The 22011-nt window shown below is 30.0% G+C and overlaps 1 protein-coding gene and 1 long non-coding RNA gene across 5 annotated transcripts in view; one reads left to right on the top strand and one right to left on the bottom strand.

The window, feature by feature from the left end:
• LOC136784284 (dystrophin-like) overlaps positions 1-8552 on the bottom strand; it is a 384172-nt gene extending 375620 nt beyond the window's left edge. The window contains exon 1 of one of the 4 annotated variants that reach the window (XM_066744866.1): positions 8338-8552. Coding sequence is in view for 1 of the 4 variants with exons in the window: in XM_066744863.1 (XP_066600960.1) it covers positions 7760-7909 (150 nt within the window). In the remaining 3 variants the exon portion in view is untranslated. The other 3 variants (XM_066744864.1, XM_066744863.1, XM_066744865.1) reach the window with 3 other exon arrangements.
• Positions 1493-7526, top strand: LOC136784285 (uncharacterized). Its single transcript, XR_010824396.1, has 3 exons — positions 1493-1962; positions 2395-2681; positions 3076-7526. It is a non-coding gene; the product is annotated as an uncharacterized lncRNA (long non-coding RNA).
• Positions 8553-22011: the final 13459 nt, after the last annotated feature.

Here is a 22011-nt window from a genome sequence, read left to right as displayed (position 1 = left end):
AATTTAAAAATATATAAAAAAGATAAGCTAATATTATAGAAAGCAATTATATTTAAAATGACATAAGCTTAAGGCATATTTTTGAAAATTCTTTGATGTGGATATTGTACAAAGTGATAGAATAAATATTGATTTTTTTCTTTAGATTTATGAAATAGAATAATGAATAGAAGTTGACAATATAGCATAGGTATATTAATGATATAGAATAAATAATATCTGAAAATATTTGTTTTTTTAATTACTATTTATATGTAACACATATCAGATCCATGTAAACGTGTAGATTCTACTTGTTATAATAATAACTTAATTCTACATATGTTTAATGTATGGTAAAAAGATAAATAGCATTTATAATAGTTGAAACGACAGTATAAGCTTTGCTAATACTATGTGTCAAATAAAAAATTACCCACTTTATATATTTTAGTAATAATTACAAATTTATTATTATTTGGAAAGCTTATAAAATTTCTTTCTGAAGCCATATTTGAGCAGTGTCTCCTCTTCACAATTGCCTAATCAAGAATAAGCATAATTAGTGGAATCAATTGTTGAAGGCATATTATACATGTAAAGGGAATACGCCTGAGGTAAAACCTTTTACGAAGACATAAATAGTACATTTTCTTATTTCTGGTAGCTCATATAGTCATATCACCTCTTCGTAAAAGGTTTTACCCCATGCGTAGTCCTTTACATGTGTAATATGCCTTCAACAATTGGTTCCACTAATTATGCTTATTCTTGATAAGGCACTTGTGAAGAGGAGACACTCCTCAAATATGACTTCAGAAAGAAATATTATCAGCTTTCTAAATAATGAAAAATTTTAAATTATTACTAAAATGTATAAAGTGGGTAATTTTTTATTTGACACATAGTATGTATTAGCAAAGTCTATACTGTCGTTTCAAGTATTATAAATGCAATTTATTTTTTTATCATACGTTAAACATATATATACAATTAAGTTATTATAACAAGTAAAATCTACACTTTTACATGGATCTGGTATGTGTTACATATAAATAGTAATTAAAAAACAAATATTTTCAGATATTATTTATTCTATATCATTAATATACCTATGCTATATTGTCAACTTCTATTCATTATTCTATTTCATAAATCTAAAGAAAAAAACCAATATTAATTCTATCACTTTGTACAATATCCACATCAAAGAATTTTCAAACATATGCCTTAAGCTTATGTCATTTTAAATATAATTGTTTTCTATAATATTAGCTTATCTTTTTTATATATTTTTAAATTAAAATTATTTTGGATAATAGTTATTGTCACTTCAATAACGTCAATGCCGTTCGTTGTTGGTACGTCAGTAATACCCCAATGCGGTAACCAAATCTGTCTGATCTGTCTGATCACCAACCCTCTGCCTGATCAGATCGAGCTCACGCGGAAGCCTCTGATCCATCTAGTAATTTTTTTTTCGACGTTGCATTCCTGCGGTTAGGTTGGATCGTGTTCTGGATCGAATCACGAACGTAAATGTCCTTAATCAGCTGTCATGATAATAGAGTGGTGTAATTAAAAAGGAGGACAAAAATCAAATGTTACATGTAATTCTACAATATAACAAATAGCAAATAAAATGTATGGCTTTGGTAAAGATTAAACAATATAAGACAGTAAATATGAAGGAGCCAGCAACAGAATCAGATAAGTAACACGGTATTGTAAAAAACAGTAAAATTTAATACTTTGTGGCAGTTTGTGTGGTATTATGTTTTCAGATTACAATTGGTAGTTACACCTGATTGCAACAAGATGTATTGTTGCCAATATGGAAAATATGAAGAGAAATGTTTTGGGCTACAAACATGTGCAATATACATAGAAGCTTCAGATTTGAAAAATGAATTTTGATGTTATCGATAAGGGAAATGAAGTTTTCTAAGTTAGCTTACAGAGAAATATGAGATTCAATGCTAGGTAATTATAGTTCTTTTTAACTACTTATTTATTAAATAATTTTTAGTATATTAATAACATACAATTAAATATACTATGTTAATAGAATCAAATCAATATTATTCAATTTTGGATAATAGTAATTTAAATGAATATGATTTTGATTCTGATTCTTTCACAATTTACTTTTATTCCGACTGCAATAAGAACAGCTTAAGATTAAATAACCATGAGCTATTAAATTGCATTCAATATAACAAACATATGTAATATGTTATAAAATTATTGTAGAAAATGATTCTGAATCTAGTTTTGCACCCTTCATATATCTCTGACATATGATGCGATTCCTTAGATAATATTTTTATCCTTTTGATTTAGTTCCCAACTTTCACTAATTTCTCGTTTAAACTTTATTAGCTTAATGTAAGAATTTGTTCGTATGGTTTTTAGTATGTGGCACAACTTGAGTCCTTGTTGCCATAGAGGACTTAAAGAAAACTTGAAGCTTCCTTTCTGGAGCATTGCCAAAAGGAATTATGTGTATGACATAAGACATAGAAGTCACCTAGTCTCCATTTGATGTTATGTCATTTTTAACATAATCCTGGGGACACTAGTATTTTCTAGATCCCAAACATTGTATATAAAATTTATACTACCTGATGCTAAAGGTTGATTTTAGCTATGTATAGTTAATGCTAACATAAAAACTGCATATGAATAAAAATGCTTGTGAGGTATTATGAATATTGTATTCTTTCTATTTTCAATTAACGGTGGTGATTCTGAATTCTAGATTCTATAACGCTATGTAACTAATTGAAAAACTAACTGCTATTATATTATATCTAAGCTCTTTAGACTATGAAAATTTTATGCCTTGCCAATTTTGTGCCTTGCCAATTCTGTTTATTATTATTATACACTCTAGTGCATGCAACTGATGTTTTAAGAAGATATGTTTTGTATATCGGATACTTCTTTTTGTTACTTTGATTAGTAAATTTGAATTTGAATTGTTCATGATAAGGCAATTAATATATCTCAATAGAGTTATCTAAGCATACTGTAGCTACCTATCTCATCCTTGTAACTTTATCATTTACTAAGCAATATAATTTTGTGCTTTAGTTACATCCAAATGGACACCATTCTAAGCACTGTATAGTGACATTATCATAAGTAACGCAATAAGCTAACGAGGAATGTAAGCTTGGCAATTGAGTATAAACACTGGAAGAACCTATATTCCATTGAATATGCTACTTCCTCAATTCATTTATTGTCCAGTCCTTCATGAGAGCTAACTACTAAAAATTGATCATAAGTATTTTGCATAGCTGGGACTGATTTTGGTCACCAAGTTAAAGCCTATATTAAACCACTGGTAAAGATAATTGGTATATCATTACCAAATCCATTTTGAAATATTTTAAAAACTGTTTACTCTATTTTAGAAGTATTTACTATTTTGCATTTATATGCACTTATTTCATTGAAACAGGTAAATTTGAATTACTCTATATAACATATACCATTGCATTTGTAATTTGCTGCAAAATATTCATAATCTTTTTATATTTTTTTTTATTTGTTCTATCATGCTATCAATATTTGTTTTAACATTAATTAATTTTGTAATAGGTGAAACCTGCTGGAATAAGTAAAGTGCTAAAACAAATAAAAAGTATCAGAATAAATAATTTGAATTAATAGTTTTTTAAGAAACGTTATGAGATCCCAATAAAATATGCTTTGCCTGTAAAAGAAGGCAGTAAGTACATAGAAATACTGGCAACAAAAATATCTTAATAAGAGATAGCATTAAAATAATTTTTGTGTGAAAACAATCCACGGCATACTTGCTCTAATTATGAAAATATCTAATTAAAAAACGTAGTGAAATCAATATTGCAAGCAAGTGTTATTAATCCTAGCAAAATATAATAATGCATTAATTCAGAACACAGCTGATTTCAAAATAGTTTCATTATGATTTCCATTGTTTATCTCAAACAGATGTTCCCGAAATTGAAATGTTTGAAATAAAAATATGAAAATGATAATATCAAATTACTTATAAAAACATATTATTTAAATAATAATTACAAACATACATTCTTGTTTGAAAAAACAATCTGATATTTTATGTCCAAAAAATATTATATTAATAGGGTCACATCCCGTGTGCAAATTTTAAAAATCGATTTTTTTGCATATATTTTTGTTCTTAAACATGTGTAGCATAAATTAATTATGTAGTTTTCTTATATTCGAAGTCCTTCAAAAGTTATAACCATTAGAATATCAGCTGATAAGAGCGATACCTAACCGCTTAACGTGGTGTGTTGCACTGGTCCTATTGGGTTACTTATCTTTGCTACCCGAGACTTTTCAAAATATACGTATAGAAAAAGCTTAGAAGGTAAGATTCAAGAAGGAACATTCTATAGACTAAACATAGCAGACTAATCGTAAGTAATAGGTTTCATATAGTCTAAAGCAAATTTGATTCTTTAAACGCGTTTCTTATGAAACTTTGTTCTTCTAACTGGTCTCCACGATATCTGGAGAACGGCTGGACTGATTGCTTTGAAATTTGAATGGTATCTTCAGCACATTCATAGGTATAGCGCTAATTAGGATAATTTAACTCTGAACGCTCGAAAGGCTCCGCTGAGGGGACATGTATTAGTGTTATAGAAATCAAAAGCAAATTTTTATCAAGCGTTAAGGGTTAATAATTTAATTCACTCGATAAAGTATCTTTAATACGATTAACTAACATTGGTTATTAACCCTTAACGCTCGATAAAAATTTGCCTTTCGATTTTTATAACACTAGTACATGTCCCTTCAGCGGAGCCTTTCGAGAGTTAAGGGTTAAAAATCCCAAGCCGTACTTTTAACTTAACAAAATAATAAAAAAAACATGAAAATCAATTTTTTTTAAACCAGGTAAATTCTTCAATTTTTCATATTTTCAAAAGATCCTAGTTTGCACTATACCTCAAATCATACAGATTAAAATGCCGTTTAGTTTTTTAATTCCAGATTAGCCAATTATTCGGAATCGTAGAGACCATCAACATCGGTTTTTTTGACAGATGAATTCGGAGTAGTATCACACATTTACTTAGGAAGATTTTATAATGGAAAAATTCAAAATTACTGTTAAAATATCACTAAATAGAAAGTAAAAATTTCAAATTTTTATATCTATTTATTCCTCGTAAAAAAAAAATCCGAAAAGAACCATAAAAACCGGCCATCATACGGAGTGACGCTCTAGTGACACTTAAGCAAAACGATTTACCGGACACGCGTAATTCATAAAATAGCACAAAATTTAAGAAATTTTGGTTAAATACAAACAACAATTTTATTATTGGATTGTTGCGATATAGTATTAGTGTAAATCTCACGGGCCTGGCAAGTAGCTTTTTGCTTCAGATATTACTTTTCCGACATAATATTTAATATCATTTTTCTATTTAAGAATGTATAATTGTAATAATTATTTCAATATTATGTGGATACAATGTTTTTATAAGTAATTTGATATTTTTGTTTTCATATGCTTATTTCAATATCAATATGAATTCAATTTCATGAACATCTCTATAAACTGAACAATCAAAGTCATAAACTTACAATATGTTGAACTCAGCTGTGTTCAGCATTAAAGCACATTATCATATTATACTAAGATTAATAACATTTGCTTGGAACATTGATTTTACTACGTTTTTCAATTAGAAATTTTCATAATTAGAGTAAGTGTGCCGTGGATTGTTTACATAGAAAAATTACTTTAATATTATTTGCTTATTTTAGAAAAGGATTCGATCCAATAATATTATCTTTTACTAAGATACTTTTTTGCCAGTATTTTTATGTACTTGCCACCTTTTTTTACAGATGAAGCATGATTGCTTAAGATGTAATAATCGAGTTTACTAAAAGCTTATGAATACTTGCGTAAAATACTGGTTTTATTAATTTTGTTAATTAGAATATTTTTTTCAACTGGCATGTTTTAATAAGGCACTGATGTGCTGACCGATTATTTTTTATAGGTAAAACATGATTCTTTAGTGATTTTATATAGAACGCAGTGTTTTTTGATTTTTCAGAAAATTAAGCCTTCCCATTTGTTATATATGTGATTATAATAAGAAACTTGTATACAAATTTAGAATGAATCACTAAAATTAAATAATTAAAAGCGATAAATTTGTGCGACATTAGAGATTTCTTAGAGGTTTGGTTTTAGAAAATTTCGAATGTATATACAAATGCTGACTAACTTTAAAGGAATTAGTTAATCATAAATAGTAAGATGCAACATAAAGAAATATATATACCTAATAACAATAATAACCTTTAGATATTTTGATCGAATGACTTAATTAATTCTTATGGGGGCTTAAATATTATTATTGTTATAGAAATTTACGCGATCTATAATTTGGAAAAGTTCTTATTTGTGAGTATGTTTTAATACATGTTTCCTATCCCCTTACATTTACTTATGACAGACATATTCGAGTAGTAGGAAAAGTAAAAAATAGGCCCCTTTAGTTAGATAAATCAAATAGTATCCGCACTTGGAAATTATCCAGACTTAAAATACTTGCCTCTAATTAGAACGCTGTATATTTATAATTAATTTTATTCTTTCCAGAATCTCAAGCCACAAATTGTAGGCATTGCAGAGTTTAATTCCATAGTTTTACTTATATTTACATTAATTAATTTTTTTCGTAAACTTTTTTAGCATGTCATTAAACGACAATTAAAGTTTTGGCTTCATTATATTTATTTTACATAGCTCATGAATCTGGAATACTTTATAATATTATCTACAAAAATGTCCGTAAATACATCGAAAGCTACTGTAGTTGTACATGAAAATTTAAATAAAAAAATTATATACTCTCTTTATACTTCAGCTGTCTTCAAACAAAATACACTCCACTGCATTGAAACTTGAAAAAAATTCAAACACTATTCGTATAAACCTATTTTCCTACTAAACTGCAAAAGGGACGATGAGAATAAATTTCATGATACGTTAACTGTTAGATGCTTTTATCTTATTAGATTATTGTTTTCAATTGAATTATATTTAAATAATTTTCGCAAAGAAAGATGAATATGTCAAAAAATCTATCATTAGCCAATTTAGCTAAAAATTAGAAACATAGCATTTTCAAGATAATTAACCTACATAATAAATTATACGAGTAATATTAAACCTTAGAGCGCGTTTATTAAATTATTAAAGTGTTTACCACTATTTAGAATTTGTCTCAAACGTATAAAGGCTTGAATATAAGGAAGATGTTTTGGATAATTATGTAAACACGGCAATCCAGGGAGACAAGTATTTCACGAATGATAAGCGTGAAGGTGTATCTGAAATAAGTTGGAAGCTAGAACACTCTTCTATTAAGATTCTCTAGGAAATGAAACAAGCCTAAGAGTGTTTCCACTGATAAAAGTTCCGCGGTCAAATAATCTCGTTTGAAAAAGAAATTCTGTTAGATCATTCAAATACAATAGATATGTCACCAAAATTAAACGAGTATCAGAGGCACGGGTAGAAAAAACGTTATTCTTACTATTCAATATATATTCAGGTCGTCAAATTGCTGCCTGATCAGCTGACAAAGCATGTGCACGAGTGAGCATTGTCGTATCATGAGATCGAATTGGAGTTTTGATAATTTTCCAGAAGGTGGCCTTACTCGGATTATTTTGGCTAGTTGAAAGCGAAGTCCAAAGTTTTTTTTTGTGGGTGCAATGTCACCTGTGGTTGTATATGCGCTGGTGTATAATCAGTTGGCCGCTTCTGAGCCGGAAGCTGGGCGTCGGTGGTATTTTGGGTGTGAGAGGTTGAGCGTACGTGTTTTCGTTGATGCGTATGAGTGAGACGAGGACGAACGTTGAGCATCGTCATAGGATGGGATAGGAATATCGAATGAGACGAGGCTCTTCCTTTTGTTGTTCGCAGAACGTCTAGATGATTACGTCGCTTGCACTTTCGGCCCGGTGTGCTAATTACGACTCTCCTCACCGCGGTTATTCTTTCCCTAGTCTCTCCTGCATCATTACCTCACCTCTAGCTACGCAACTGGCCCAACCCGCACTGCTTGCTCGAGGCACGCATGCGCGCAGACTGCTCTGAGCACTTTTAACGGATTCTTTAGATTTCCTCTCGTTCTCTCCCTACAACTCTCTTCCCCCTCTTACACGCCCTCTTCCCCTCCCACTAACACAATATAGCACAGTCTCACTTATATTGGGGCAATATTCTTACTTGGATAACTATACCGGATGGAAGAACGCAATAAATACTGTTAGAAAGCTTATGAGATTAGAACTCACTCGCACGACCAACAGTTTCCAAGTTAACACAAGTACCAGTGTGACACCAGCACTAGTAACACAGTTACACAAAACAGATTATTTATCTGACTCTATCCTATCGTGCCTGACGTTTGCATGTTTAACATAACTTTAACTTCATCTGAGGCCAACCTACCGGCCTCGACAGATCCTGATGGTTTAAGCAATTCCTTATTTTGACTGGCTTCGTCTAATTTTGCATGCCCACTGTTCACAGAAGACTAACAGGACCACATTCGGCATATCTTAGTAAACTCGACTGTCGGTAATGGCATTTACCTCTTTTATCCTGTCGATGTTAATCTTATTTTTTGTTGCTGTTAGTTTTTTAGTAGTCTACAAAATAAAGACCGAATAGTATTAATGACATTAAGACAAAATATATATATATATATATATATATAACGTAGCTACGTGAGTGAAGGAGACACCCGCGTATGATCAATACTTGGACAATCGTGCCACTTTTGATGAATACTTAAACTACCTTATATGTTTTGACTGAAAGCTTTAACTTTAGTTCAAATAAAATAGTAAACTTGAGATTGATGGGTAAAAGATGCCTGAAATTTGTTTTGATTGAAAATTATTTTCGCCGAAAGGGATTATCATCGTAAAAATACTATGTTTGCAACAATGAAGATCAATAGCACAATTTTACCGACAGCTAAACATCGCTGTATATAGGTAAATCTAATAGTTCGGTTGAGTTAGCTCAAATGGTGTATATATAAACAGAGCTAGGCCAAACAATGGAGCAAAACTATAATGCTTCTTTAGCATCAATACTAATAGGCAACTAAATGCACTATCACTTTTGGGATATACGGAAAAAAATGATCAAAAGAAAAATTACTTAATTATTTCTAATTTTACTTGAGTTTAATAAATTAAAATTTAAACAAATAATTTACGTTCATTTAAAAAAAAATTAAATACTGAAAGGAACGAAAAATTGATTAAAGTTGTAATTTTTTAATTCGAAATAATATTTTTTGTATATAACTCGAAAGTACTTCAATTTATGCAGTAATCCATCAGGAAATATCGGATTATTGGAAAATATGCTTTAACCCATTAAGGCCCAAGCAAAATTCAGGCTAGAACATCAAACTAAAATACATTTCATAGGCACACACACACACACACACACACACACACAAATGGAAAAAAATTACCCCTGTTTTATCGTTGGCCTTTGCAATTGCTTATAACAAATTATTTCAACAAATTATGATAAAAGTCGTTATATTGAAAAACTGCAGATTGCGCCAATCGACTTTAGGGGGGCCATTCCACGTCAAAACGGACAGATTTCGGAGTACAACCCCGATTTTTTTAACATATGTTAATATATAAAAAAAATACAAGACTTTTGGCGCTAGTTAGAGTCAAAAATCTTTTTTCGTACCGGTGATACGAGCTGTCAAAGTTTGCACTTTTGCTGTTTTTGGTAAAAATACGTAATCTTTGAAAACTTATATATCCTAAACGAATAAAGACAGAAGACTCTGGCTGGAACGAGAGGACTCAGGAAGAATAATATTTTATTAGAAAAATATTTTAAAAAATAGTTTTGTATAATTGGTTAAAACTATTAACAATTAAAATAAACATTTGAATTAACAAATGTGTTGTCATGCTCTGACAATTATAAAAAAATATCAAGAATGTTCCTTGGAATGTCCCCATAAAGAAAAAAATTAAAATGCGTATACTCTCTTGGTGTTCATAGTGAAAAAAAAATATTTTATCACGACGCGCACGGCCAGAAGCGTCGTTCGAGCGGCGTAAACCGGTGAGACGCATGCGTAACTGAGCGCGACTAGTCTCTACATGTCGGAATCCATCAATCTATGAATAATGCTAGTTAATAACATGTTTTAATTGTTTGTTTATGTTCTTACAACTATTATAAATTAACAATATATTTATTATTATTCTGCTTTATAAGCAGTTATCATTTATTTACAAAATAATAAGAAATAAGACATTTGAACGTTGCATTCAATATACAAATTATATACTAATTTATATTTACATATTTGATTAAATTATGGCAGAAGAAAATATTATTAACCCATTAACGTCCAAAATGTCAAAATTTCTTGCACGTTTTCAAAGTGATTTTTTCCTATGTAATTGGCGTTGAAAAAATTCTTGAAACACATATTCTGATGTAAAATTGCATGCTCTTTCAGAATCCGTTGCCAGAATCATGATAAAACTCACAGGAAAAGAGATATGCTCGATTGAAACATAAAAAACACCTAAATTTTCGAAAAAAAAAATTTTTAGGATTATTTTTCGAAGTGTTACGGTGAAGATATCACCTTGCGACAGTGATCAAAGGTGATCATGGGAGTTGAAGTTTAACAGGGAATTTTTTTGTTGACCTTGAACCATCGCTTCTTTACAAAATGGCGGAAAAAACGATTTTTTTTTTTCAATCTTCATCAACTTTTTTCTCGAAATCTATGGTCTTTAGAAAAAAATTCATAAAAACAAAAATGCCTTAGAATCGCTCGAGGAACATTCTCAAATTTTTTCAGAATTTTTTGAGACAATTTTTGATTTTCCGGGAAACTTGTGAAATGGAATTTTCAAAAATTGTCTCAGAAATTCTGAAAAAATTTGAGAATGTTCCTCGAGCGATTCTAAGGCATTTTTGTTTTTATGAATTTTTTTCTAAAGACCATAGATTTCGAGAAAAAAGTTGATGAAGATTGAAAAAAAAAATCGTTTTTTCCGCCATTTTGTAAAGAAGCGATGGTTCAAGGTCAACAAAAAAATTCCCTGTTAAACTTCAACTCCCATGATCACCTTTGATCACGGTCGCAAGGTGATATCTTCACCGTAACACTTCGAAAAAAAATCCTAAAAATTTTTTTTTTCGAAAATTTAGGTGTTTTTTATGTTTCAATCGAGCATATCTCTTTTCCTGTGAGTTTTATCATGATTCTGGCAACGGATTCTGAAAGAGCATGCAATTTTACATCAGAATATGTGGTTCAAGAATTTTTTCAACGCCAATTACATAGGAAAAAATCACTTTGAAAACGTGCAAGAAATTTTGACATTTTGGACGTTAATGGGTTAATATGAAACTGCTGTACTGAAAATATTGAACAAACTTTTACAATTGTATAATTATCTGATTGAGGAAAAGCTTTAGTTTGAAATTGTGTTGTAGAATCTATCGTTAAAAATGCACGATAATTTCCAGTTCCTTTAACTATTTTCACTTTTCAAAAAAATCTCGTTCAAATTATTTTAATGCTTATTAAAACCCTTTAAACGAGATTTTTGTGGAAAGCGAAAATAATTAAAGGAACTAGAAATTATCGTGCATTTTTAACGACAGATTCAACAACACAATTACAAACTAAAGCTTTTCATCAATCAGATAATTATACAATTGTAAAAGTTTGTTCAATATTTTCAGTACAGCAGTTTCATATTAATAATATTTTCTTCTGCCATAATTTAATCAAATATGTAAATATAAATTAGTATATAATTTGTATATTGAATGCAACGTTTAAATGTCTTATTTCTTATTATTTTGTAAATAAATGATAACTGCTTATAAAGCAGAATAATAATAAATATATTGTTAATTTATAATAGTTGTAAGAACATAAACAAACAATTAAAACATGTTATTAACTAGCATTATTCATAGATTGATGGATTCCGACATGTAGAGACTAGTCGCGCTCAGTTACGCATGCGTCTCACCGGTTTACGCCGCTCGAACGACGCTTCTGGCCGTGCGCGTCGTGATAAAATATTTTTTTTTCACTATGAACACCAAGAGAGTATACGCATTTTAATTTTTTTCTTTATGGGGACATTCCAAGGAACATTCTTGATATTTTTTTATAATTGTCAGAGCATGACAACACATTTGTTAATTCAAATGTTTATTTTAATTGTTAATAGTTTTAACCAATTATACAAAACTATTTTTTAAAATATTTTTCTAATAAAATATTATTCTTCCTGAGTCCTCTCGTTCCAGTCAGAGTCTTCTGTCTTTATTCGTTTAGGATATATAAGTTTTCAAAGATTACGTATTTTTACCAAAAACAGCAAAAGTGCAAACTTTGACAGCTCGTATCTCCGGAACGAAAAAAGATTTTTGACTCTAACTAGCGCCAAAAGTCTTGTATTTTCTTGTATATTAACATATATTAAAAAAAAATCGGTGTTGTACTGCGAAATCTGTCCGTTTTGACGTGGAATGGCCCCCAAATAAATAAATGAGAATTTTAATTTAATACAAGTAATATAAATTGATTCTAATGTATTTATTCCTTTTATTTTAATTACAATTTATTTGTTAAAAATAAAGAAACAAATGTTTTCATTGAAACAACATAATTTCTAAGTAATTAATATCCTATAAAAAATCAAGCTTTGCCTGTAAAAAAGAAACGCAAGTACATATATCGTCTAGCGTAAATTAAGAGGCGCGTAATATTTCGACGTTACAAGTACATATATACAGGGTGTAACAGCAATGATGCTTTTAATTTTAACCACACATTCTTGAGGATAAACTAAGTCGTAAAGTCATATACAATTACATTCGTAAACGCATTATTGTAGAGATAAATCAATTTTAAACCAATAAATCAGGGCATTGAATTAACGGAAAAATGATTTTACTGTTACTTTGGTTGACACTTCCCTTTCGATAAACAAAAAAAGCTATGAAGCTGAAACTGGTGGCGAGAACTAGCGACCAGCCGACGACGCTCAGCGAAACTTTTGTCACGGACTGTATCATTCTTAAATATTCAAAATTAGTACACATGCTAAACGCAAAGGGTAGCCAGGCTGAAAATTTGTACATATATTCCTTATAATATATATAAGACAATAGGGCTATAAAGATTTTGGGGCAGCGCTTCCTATTTTGTTTAAAAAATAAAAGTTTTCATATCTTGCAAAATAAGTGTATAGGCCAAACGCAAAGAGTATCTGGGCTGAAATTTTTTGCATATATTCCTCGAATTATATGTAAATCATTAGCATCATGAAGATTTTGGGGCAGCGTTTCCTATTTTGTTTAAAAAATAAAAGTTCCCATATCTTGCAAAATAAGTGCAGGCCAAATGCAAAGAGTATCTGGGCTGAAAATTTTTGCATATATTCCTTGAATCATATATGTAAATCATTAGCACCGTGAAGATTTTGGGGCAGCGCTTCCTATTATGTTTAAAAACTAAAAGTTCTCATATCTTGCAAAATAAGTGCAGGCCAAACGCAAAGGGTATCTGGGCTGAAAATACTCTTTGCGTTTGGCCTACACTTATTTTGCAAGTTATGAAAACTTTTATTTTTTAAACAAAATAGGAAGCGCTGCCCCAAAATCTTTATAGCCCTATTGTCTTATATATATTATAAGGAATATATGTACAAATTTTCGGCCTGGCTACCCTTTGCGTTTAGCATGTGTACTAATTTTGAATATTTAAGAATGATAAAGTCCGTGACAAAAGTTTCGCTGAGCGTCGTCGGTTGGCTGTTAGTTCTGGCCGCCAGTTTCAGCTTCATAAAAAGCTCGTACTTCTCCACCGTTCTTTATTTCCACACGCATACATGTGAAACTGTGTACCAACTATTAATATTAACTCCTGATGTCTTACATTCTTGATCCAGGCGCTATTTGAAATTTATTTTCTGTCTACATTCAAAAAAATCTTTGAAACCAATAATTAAGTTGAAAATTCCGGGCAACTATACGGCGTTATTTGTAGATTAATTTTGAAGCCGTTTTATTTTTTCGGTAACGCGCCACATAAACTGCTCTATCTAATAAGGCAGTCAAATAATAAACATTATATTAAAAAAGCGATTATAATATATTATATTTTTTTCGATTTTTTAAATCTTACTGTTTTCGCAGATAGAGCAGTTTGCTGCATCTTTAAAAGAGCATAATGATTTGAAAATAGATGTTCAAGTAAGGCCATAGTCTTCTCTGGAAATGTTGATCTTGGTGGGAGAGTTTGGGGAATTCTTTTAAGAATAAATAAGACTTCTTCCATTCTTCGAAAGGATAAGGCAAAATATGAAGAATATATCATTTTTTCTTTATGTCATAGATTATGCACCGTTTTTGCATAGTGCCTGCCCAAATTGGCTTGCCAGTAAAATTAGCCAATTGCTTGACCAGATTCTAGTTTATAGTGACTAGAAGTTGATATGGTCACCAAAAAGAAATATTTTACAATTCATCAAACAAATCATAATAAAGCGAAGAGAAAAGCATAAGCATTTACTAACTTATCTCTGAAATCTTCTTGTACCTAAGCGTGCAAAGACAATGAATAATAATCTACAGTATTAACAAAAAATTATTCTTAATTTTGTCGCTTGTCCCTTCATAAAATAAAAAAAGGTTTATTTATTTTTAAAGGGATTCCTCAACGTCTCCACTTAGATTGAAATTTCCAGAGAAGACTATGGCCTTACTTGAAAATTTATTTCCGAGTAATTTTGATCTTCCTATGTTGCACACAGCAAACTTCTCTATCTGATGAAAAAGTAAGACTTTCAAAAACAGAAAAAAATATCAATTCTTATAATAGCTTTTTTAATATAATACTTATTTTTCTTACTACCTTAGAACAGTATATATGTCGTGTCACCGAAAAGATAAAACGACTTGAAAATTTATCTACAAATAACGCCGTAACGTTACCCACAGAATTCTCAACTAATTGGGGGGTTTCGAGGATTCTTTTAAAAATAGACAGAAAATGATTTTCATCAGCACCAGGATAAGGAATGTAAGACATTAGGAGGTAATATTAATAATCGGCGTAGTTGCGTGCGTGTGTGTATATACGTATACGACAAGACGGATCAGCGGAAAAGTACAAACTTCTTTTGTTTTTTGAAGGGGAACTGTCAATGAAAGTGAGAGTAAAGTAATTTTTTCGTTGCATCAAAGCTCTGATTTATCGGTTTAAAATTTATTCATCTCAGCAATGATGCTTTTCCGGACCTTATAGTACAGGACATTTCGACTTAGTTTATGCTCAAGAATACCCCAAAAAACAGACTTCGCCTGTAAAAAATGGCGGCAAGTACATAAACCATCTAGCATAAATGATATAGTAAAATTATCCAATTAAAAAAAGTAGTGAAATCCAAATATTAGGCAAGTATATTTTTTTACCTTAACAAAAGTTAAATTTTCGAAAAAAAGAAAAGGAACAAAAAAGTTACTTGCCGGGCCCGTAATGTCTATGAATAGTGAGAGATAGAATCGTCTGTGGTTCGGCTAACTTCAATCTTTATCCTAATATGAAATTTGCTATACTACGCTATACTTGAATCACACACGATTCATTTCCCACTGTGCATGAACATTACGGACCCGGCAAATAAGTTGTTTGTTCCTTTTTTTTTTCGAAAATTTAACTTTTGTTAAGGTAAAAAAATATACTTACCTAATATATGGATTTCACTACTTTTTTTAATTGGATAATTTTACTATATCATTTATGCTAGATGGTTTATGTACTTGCCGCGTTTTTTTACAGGCGAAGTCTGTTTTTTGGGGGATTTCATACAGTTTTGTAAGAGAATATATATTTAAAAAATTAAATTATTCTTTTAAATTCTACAGAATTTAAAGAAAATTTCCACACTTCTCATATTTTGAAACAACAGCGCTTAACTAATAAAAATATATATATAATAATATTGAAAAAATATCACAGTCAACACATGGAATTTATTGATATTTGTAATGTATTTTACATAAATGAACTTCATAATTAATGCGCAGGCTACTTTTTTAATGTTTCCAGTTTCACTATAATAAAAATTTGATCAAAGTTTTCATAATCAATAAACATACTTTCAACATATAAAAATAATTAAGTAAAATGCATATTTTTATTAATTTACATTTTTTCAAGAAATAATATGTAAATATTTTTCGCATTACGAGGCCAATTTGTATAGGTAATCTTTTCATCATCTACAACTATCCAAGAAGAACCACTATGACGCAACATTGAAATGTAGTATCCTTCGTTAATAGTTGTACCATTATGAAAGATTGCGCTAATAATTTTATAAGTATTGTCATTAATGCGCAATTTTGTAGTTGGAATACTTTTAATTCCACATTGCTGAATTTTTGTAAATTGATCATCGAGGGGCAAACCGCTGCGGGAATTGGTGTACAAATTCGGGGAATTGCCAAGAAATTATATAGGTATTGGTAGGAATTGCAAGGAATTGCAAGGAATTATAAGGAATTGCAAGGAATTATAAGGAATTCAAGGAATTACAAGAAAATAGTAGAAAAATTATTCGAAAATGCGTAGTAAAAAAAAGTGGGAGTTTGGGATCCCCATTATGGGGTTTAATCTGTACACAATTACAACACTTAAAATGAGTTTTTAATTTTTGTTTTCAAGCGCGCTGTGTAGAGGCGTAGAGGGCGCAATGTGCGTCAAAGAATCTAGTGCGCCTGTGCGCTGCACGGCACAGGAGAAGCAGATTTGTAGCAATGTGGACGTAACAAAATCTAAACGATGAGGATATTAAAGTTTTAAATTTTCAGAAATGAAATTCGGCTCCATTAGCTTCATTAATAACTGTACGGTATTAAAATAAGTGCTAATTAAATTTACTACAAGGGTTATTCATAATTATACCTTTTAAATTAAGTAAGTAACCAAGATAACCTATAAACCACGTTTCAGATGGAAGATTCTCGAACTAGTGAGGTTCAATCCACAGCTCAATCGAATGAATGTATCTCTTCAGTGGTTAGTTTCTTTAATGAAGCAGAAGATTTCTTGAATTTACAAATTTCCGAAACATTAAAGAATTTATTAATAATTAATGGTTTTGATAATGAAATTATCATGTCAAACATAAAAGACTCTGACCTTGATGGTATTGTAGAATTTACCAGAACTCATTTACATCACATTTTAAGCAAAGAAGAATTACCAAGATATTATGGTATTTATTCAGACAATGCAATTATTTTTGAAATAATACCTGGTCATAGGCGTATAATACATATGCTATCAGATTATTATAAGCAACAGGTATCGGTCAAACAAAAATCTAAAAGAGTGGTGTCTGCAAAACAAAACTCTGGTCAAGTAACATTACAAAATATTAATAAAAATAAGTCATACACACCAATTAATGGTATAGCACCTAATGCATCAGAATCTATGGCAGCTATATTATTAATGGAAGATGTAAAAATAAAAAAAACATTAACATCTTGGATGCAAAAACATTTAACTCAAATTGAATGGGAAAATATAAAACAGTTATTTGAGACTATTGTTGTAACAACAAAGTCGACTGATAAAAAAGAATTAACGTGTTTAATAAAATGTTTTTGTGGAGCAAACTATAAAATAAATCAGTATATGAAAGGTAATTCAAGCCGTTGGATTTATTCAAACTTTCATATACATTTGCAAAAGAAGCATATTCAGTGCACCAAATCTGTTAGCACTATAAATATGAAAAAAAAGAACTCATTACTAACTATATAGATAAAATAAGTGATGTGTCAAATGCAGCGTCTATACCAGTATTAGATAAAAATAATACAATGAATAAAACGGATATTAGTGATGTCAATGATGTTATAAATTTACACGATATTGGATCTACAAATCTTCAAATGTTAAATAATACTAGTTGTTTAGGTAATATAGAAAATATGAACAGTATTATGGACACAGTACCTGCTTGTAATGCAGCCTCTAACACAAACATAATTACAATAGATATACCTGTAATAGATAAGGCTGAGTTTAACTCATTGCCAGCATTAAATATTCTATCTGGGGTAGATATTTTAATGGATAAGATAAATATCAGTTCCAATTTGTCTAAAAATTGTGATAATGATGATTCTATTAATAATTCTTTTCTAGATACATCTACTACCTATTTCGATGTTGATGCAACCATTGTTAAGAATGATGCATCTTCAGGTGATGAAAATATAAAAATGAGAACTAATCAATTCAGCATATCTAAATGGAAAAGTTCAAAGTATCAAAGAACGGAACGACTGAGAAGAGCTAGAGAAAATGTAGGCAACAGTCAAACATTAATTACAGATTATTTTGCCTTAGCTGATAGAATTATAAAAATTTTAAATAATAATCCTACAGCAACCGAAACATTTTTACCTAAAATTAAAACTTCTATGGTTGATGTGACAACCGAAAATAAGAAGCCAAATTTAAATAAATTTTTACAAACTTTGCTCGATATATCATTGATGAATGCGAAAGGACCAAAAAATAGAAATTCATATGACGAAGCTATAAAAAAGTTCGCAACTTATCTTTACTATACTGGAGGAAGGCTGTTATACGAAACACTACACGCAAATTTACCAAACATTTTACCTTCTATCAGTACTCTGAACAGGTACTCCCTTACTAATCGACGGGGAACCAAAGAAGGCGAAATGGATTTTCATGGTTTAGTTGAATACTTAAATAAACGAGACGCTTCAAAAATTATTTGGATAGCTGAGGATGCTACACGTATTACTGGCCAAATCGAGTATGATTCGAAGACGAATAAAATATTAGGTTTTCCGCTACCTTTAAAAAATGGTTTACCTGATCAAAATAAGTATGTTGCCGCTTCTGCAACGGCTATAGAAAATTTTTTTAAATTCAACGACAAAGCTACGTATGCATATGTAATAATGGCTCAATCATTTTCAAACAATGTTCCTGCATATTGCCTATGTCTGTTTAGCACTGATAATAAATTTAGTGCAGAAGACGTGGTTCAGCGATGGAACTTTATGAAAAATGAGGCCAAAAAATTTAATATTACTATTGCGGGTTTTTCATCTGATGGTGATACACGTTTACTAAAGGCGATGCGTATCAATACATCGCTACCGATCACAATAAATGAAGTATTTCCTTGGAGCACGATGTGGCCATGGTATCAAGTAGATGTTGATAAAACTGAAGAGTGCTATATTCAAGACACAACACATATCATTACTAAAATGCGTACGAGACTTCTAAAAGATGGAGTTACTCTGAAAATTGGAGATTACTTGGCTACTGTAGACCATTTATTTACTTTAATGAAAACTGTACCAAAAGATAGACATTTTTTAACATCATGGGATTTAAAACCAGAAGACAAAATGAATTATCGTGCTGCAGAAAAAATGTGTTGTTGGAGAGTGATCGATGAATTAAAACAAGTCGCTAACAGTAAAGGTACAATCTCATATTTAAAGTTAATGAATTATATAATAGCTTCGTTTGTAAATGAATCCACGGACTTGAACACACGTCTACATCATATTTGGTATGTAGTATTCTTTCTTCGAATTTGGAGGTCGTGGGTTAAAAAAACTAAACTGCATACACTTAAAGAAAATTTTTTAATTAACAATTGTTATCTATGTATAGAGCTAAATGCACACCATTTAATAAAACTGATAACATTATTTAAAAATAACAAGGAAAAGTTTATTTCTCAAATGTTTTGCTTAACAAATTTTAGTAGTCAAATCTGTGAAAAATTTTTTCGTTCAGCTCGCTCTATGACCTCTACTTATTCTACAATTATTAATTTTAGTATAAAAGATTTAATTCATCGAATTGATAGAATTAAAGAAATAAATACAACTACTAGTGATCTATTAGGAATATTTGCTTTTCCTAGAGAGGATTTGAAGAAATCTAAACCACATGCTGGTCCTTCATTGGAGGAAATACAATGCTTAAATATTACAGAATCTGTAGATAAAGCTCTCAAAGATGCTATAATAGATGTTAAAGACTTAGGAATAAATTTTAATATTGATAGTGATGAATCTTGGAAAATGATTGACATTCCATTACAGGAGACCATACGAGAAAGTAATATGATACCTGCTAACGACATTGAGTATGAAATTGATAATGATCATATAAAGAATTATGAAGATGCAAACTTTGGAGACGTTGATGATGCCGTTTTTTTTGACAGTGATGTTGATAAAGAAGTCAAAAAGTTCAGCAATTTAAAAGACTTTTCCAAACAAGTTCAATTACCAATCACAGAGGATTCACCGTTTATAGAAATTGTTGTCGACAATAAATCATTGATAGTAAAAAAATCATCTTACTGTTGGTTTTTGGATGATTGTAAAGGAAAAGTTAGTACAGATAGATTGAGAAGATTCGTTGGTAATACAAAAGTCACGGCTAAAAGAGGAAAAAACTGCAATGTAACCAAACAAAGGAAAAAAGCCAAGTATCAGTGTAGTCTAGATTCTTCTAAAGAAAATTTGCAATTAAATGAACTACATGAAAGTATGTTTCCCGAAAATAATTTCGATAATACTTCTAAAAAACTGGATGTAATATTAGAAAAATATTATGCTGTTTTTTACGACGACACTTTTTATATTGGTCGTGTTATTGATATGCAGGATGAAAAAATAAAGTTGAAATTTTTAAAATTGGAGCTGGATCATTTCGAATGGCCACGCGATGACGATATAGCTATTGTTGATAAAGAATTTCTTTTTTATGGTCCTATTGAAATTTTAGGCTCTAGTCCTTTTTTTCTGAATGTTCGTGATCTCTCTGCTATTAATAAGCAATACAAGTTAATGCGCTCCCTGTACCACAAATCTTAGATGATTAAGATACACTAGCTTTATTAATTATATAAAAATAAGTTTTATTACTAAATACTCATCAAAAATATAAAGAATTTATATATTGTATTTTCAGTTGCCCACATATGTAAACAAAAATTGTTACAAACTTCAAATTTTCTACTTACTTGTTTATTATTTATAATTTGTAAGACTCTGTTGTATAAAACGTGCAAATAAATAAGTGCGATATAAAAAAATATTCATAATTGTTTATTTGATTGCCTACTATGATGCGAAAAGTAACGTTAAATATTATTTCTTATTAAATGTTTTTAATAATTAATGTCGAAAATATAATTTTTTGACATAATTACGTGAATTATTAAACTCTAACAGGAATTACTAGGAATTACTAGGAATTAGTAGGAATTACTAGGAATTCTGGTGAAATACTAGGAATTAGTAAGGAATTACAAAAATTAGGAAATACAAATAGGTTTCTTAGTAATTCCCTCTGTAATTCCCATATGTAGGAATTGGTGTACACAATTTTAACTAGCGGTTCACCCCTCGTTGATCATTTACTTGTTTAAAAAGTACCAGCTGAATAATAAGCACCTTACTTGTCGTGATTATTTCAACTTTTTTAAGCTATTCCGTGCCATTACAAAGTTGATAAGGTAATTTTTGTTTAATCTATATTGAATAATTTTGTTTTATTAATTCAGTCAAATCATATGACTTTTTAGATTTTTCGGGAATATTAAGTAAAATGGAAAAGTTTGAAGAATGATGCAGTTTTGTGTTATCACATGTAACACACCGTGAAGTTGTAGTAAAGTTACTTTCTACTATTGACTTCATAAAATGAAATTTGCTGCAAAAATCTGTAATAAATTTACCAGCATCTTGTTTAAGATTATTAAGATAGGTATTTCTTAAGCATTGCCTAACTTCATTAAGGGTAACAATACTTTTGTTAGTCTGATAGACATTTATAAAACGTC

This window comes from Prorops nasuta, unplaced genomic scaffold, assembly GCF_024137725.1.
Source record: "Prorops nasuta isolate Cenicafe-Biocafe unplaced genomic scaffold, Cenicafe_Pnas_1.2 PNAS00051, whole genome shotgun sequence".
NCBI classification, from domain to species: domain Eukaryota; kingdom Metazoa; phylum Arthropoda; class Insecta; order Hymenoptera; family Bethylidae; genus Prorops; species Prorops nasuta.
Note: the sequence above shows the minus strand (reverse complement) of the source record. Positions and strands in the feature narration are given on the sequence as shown.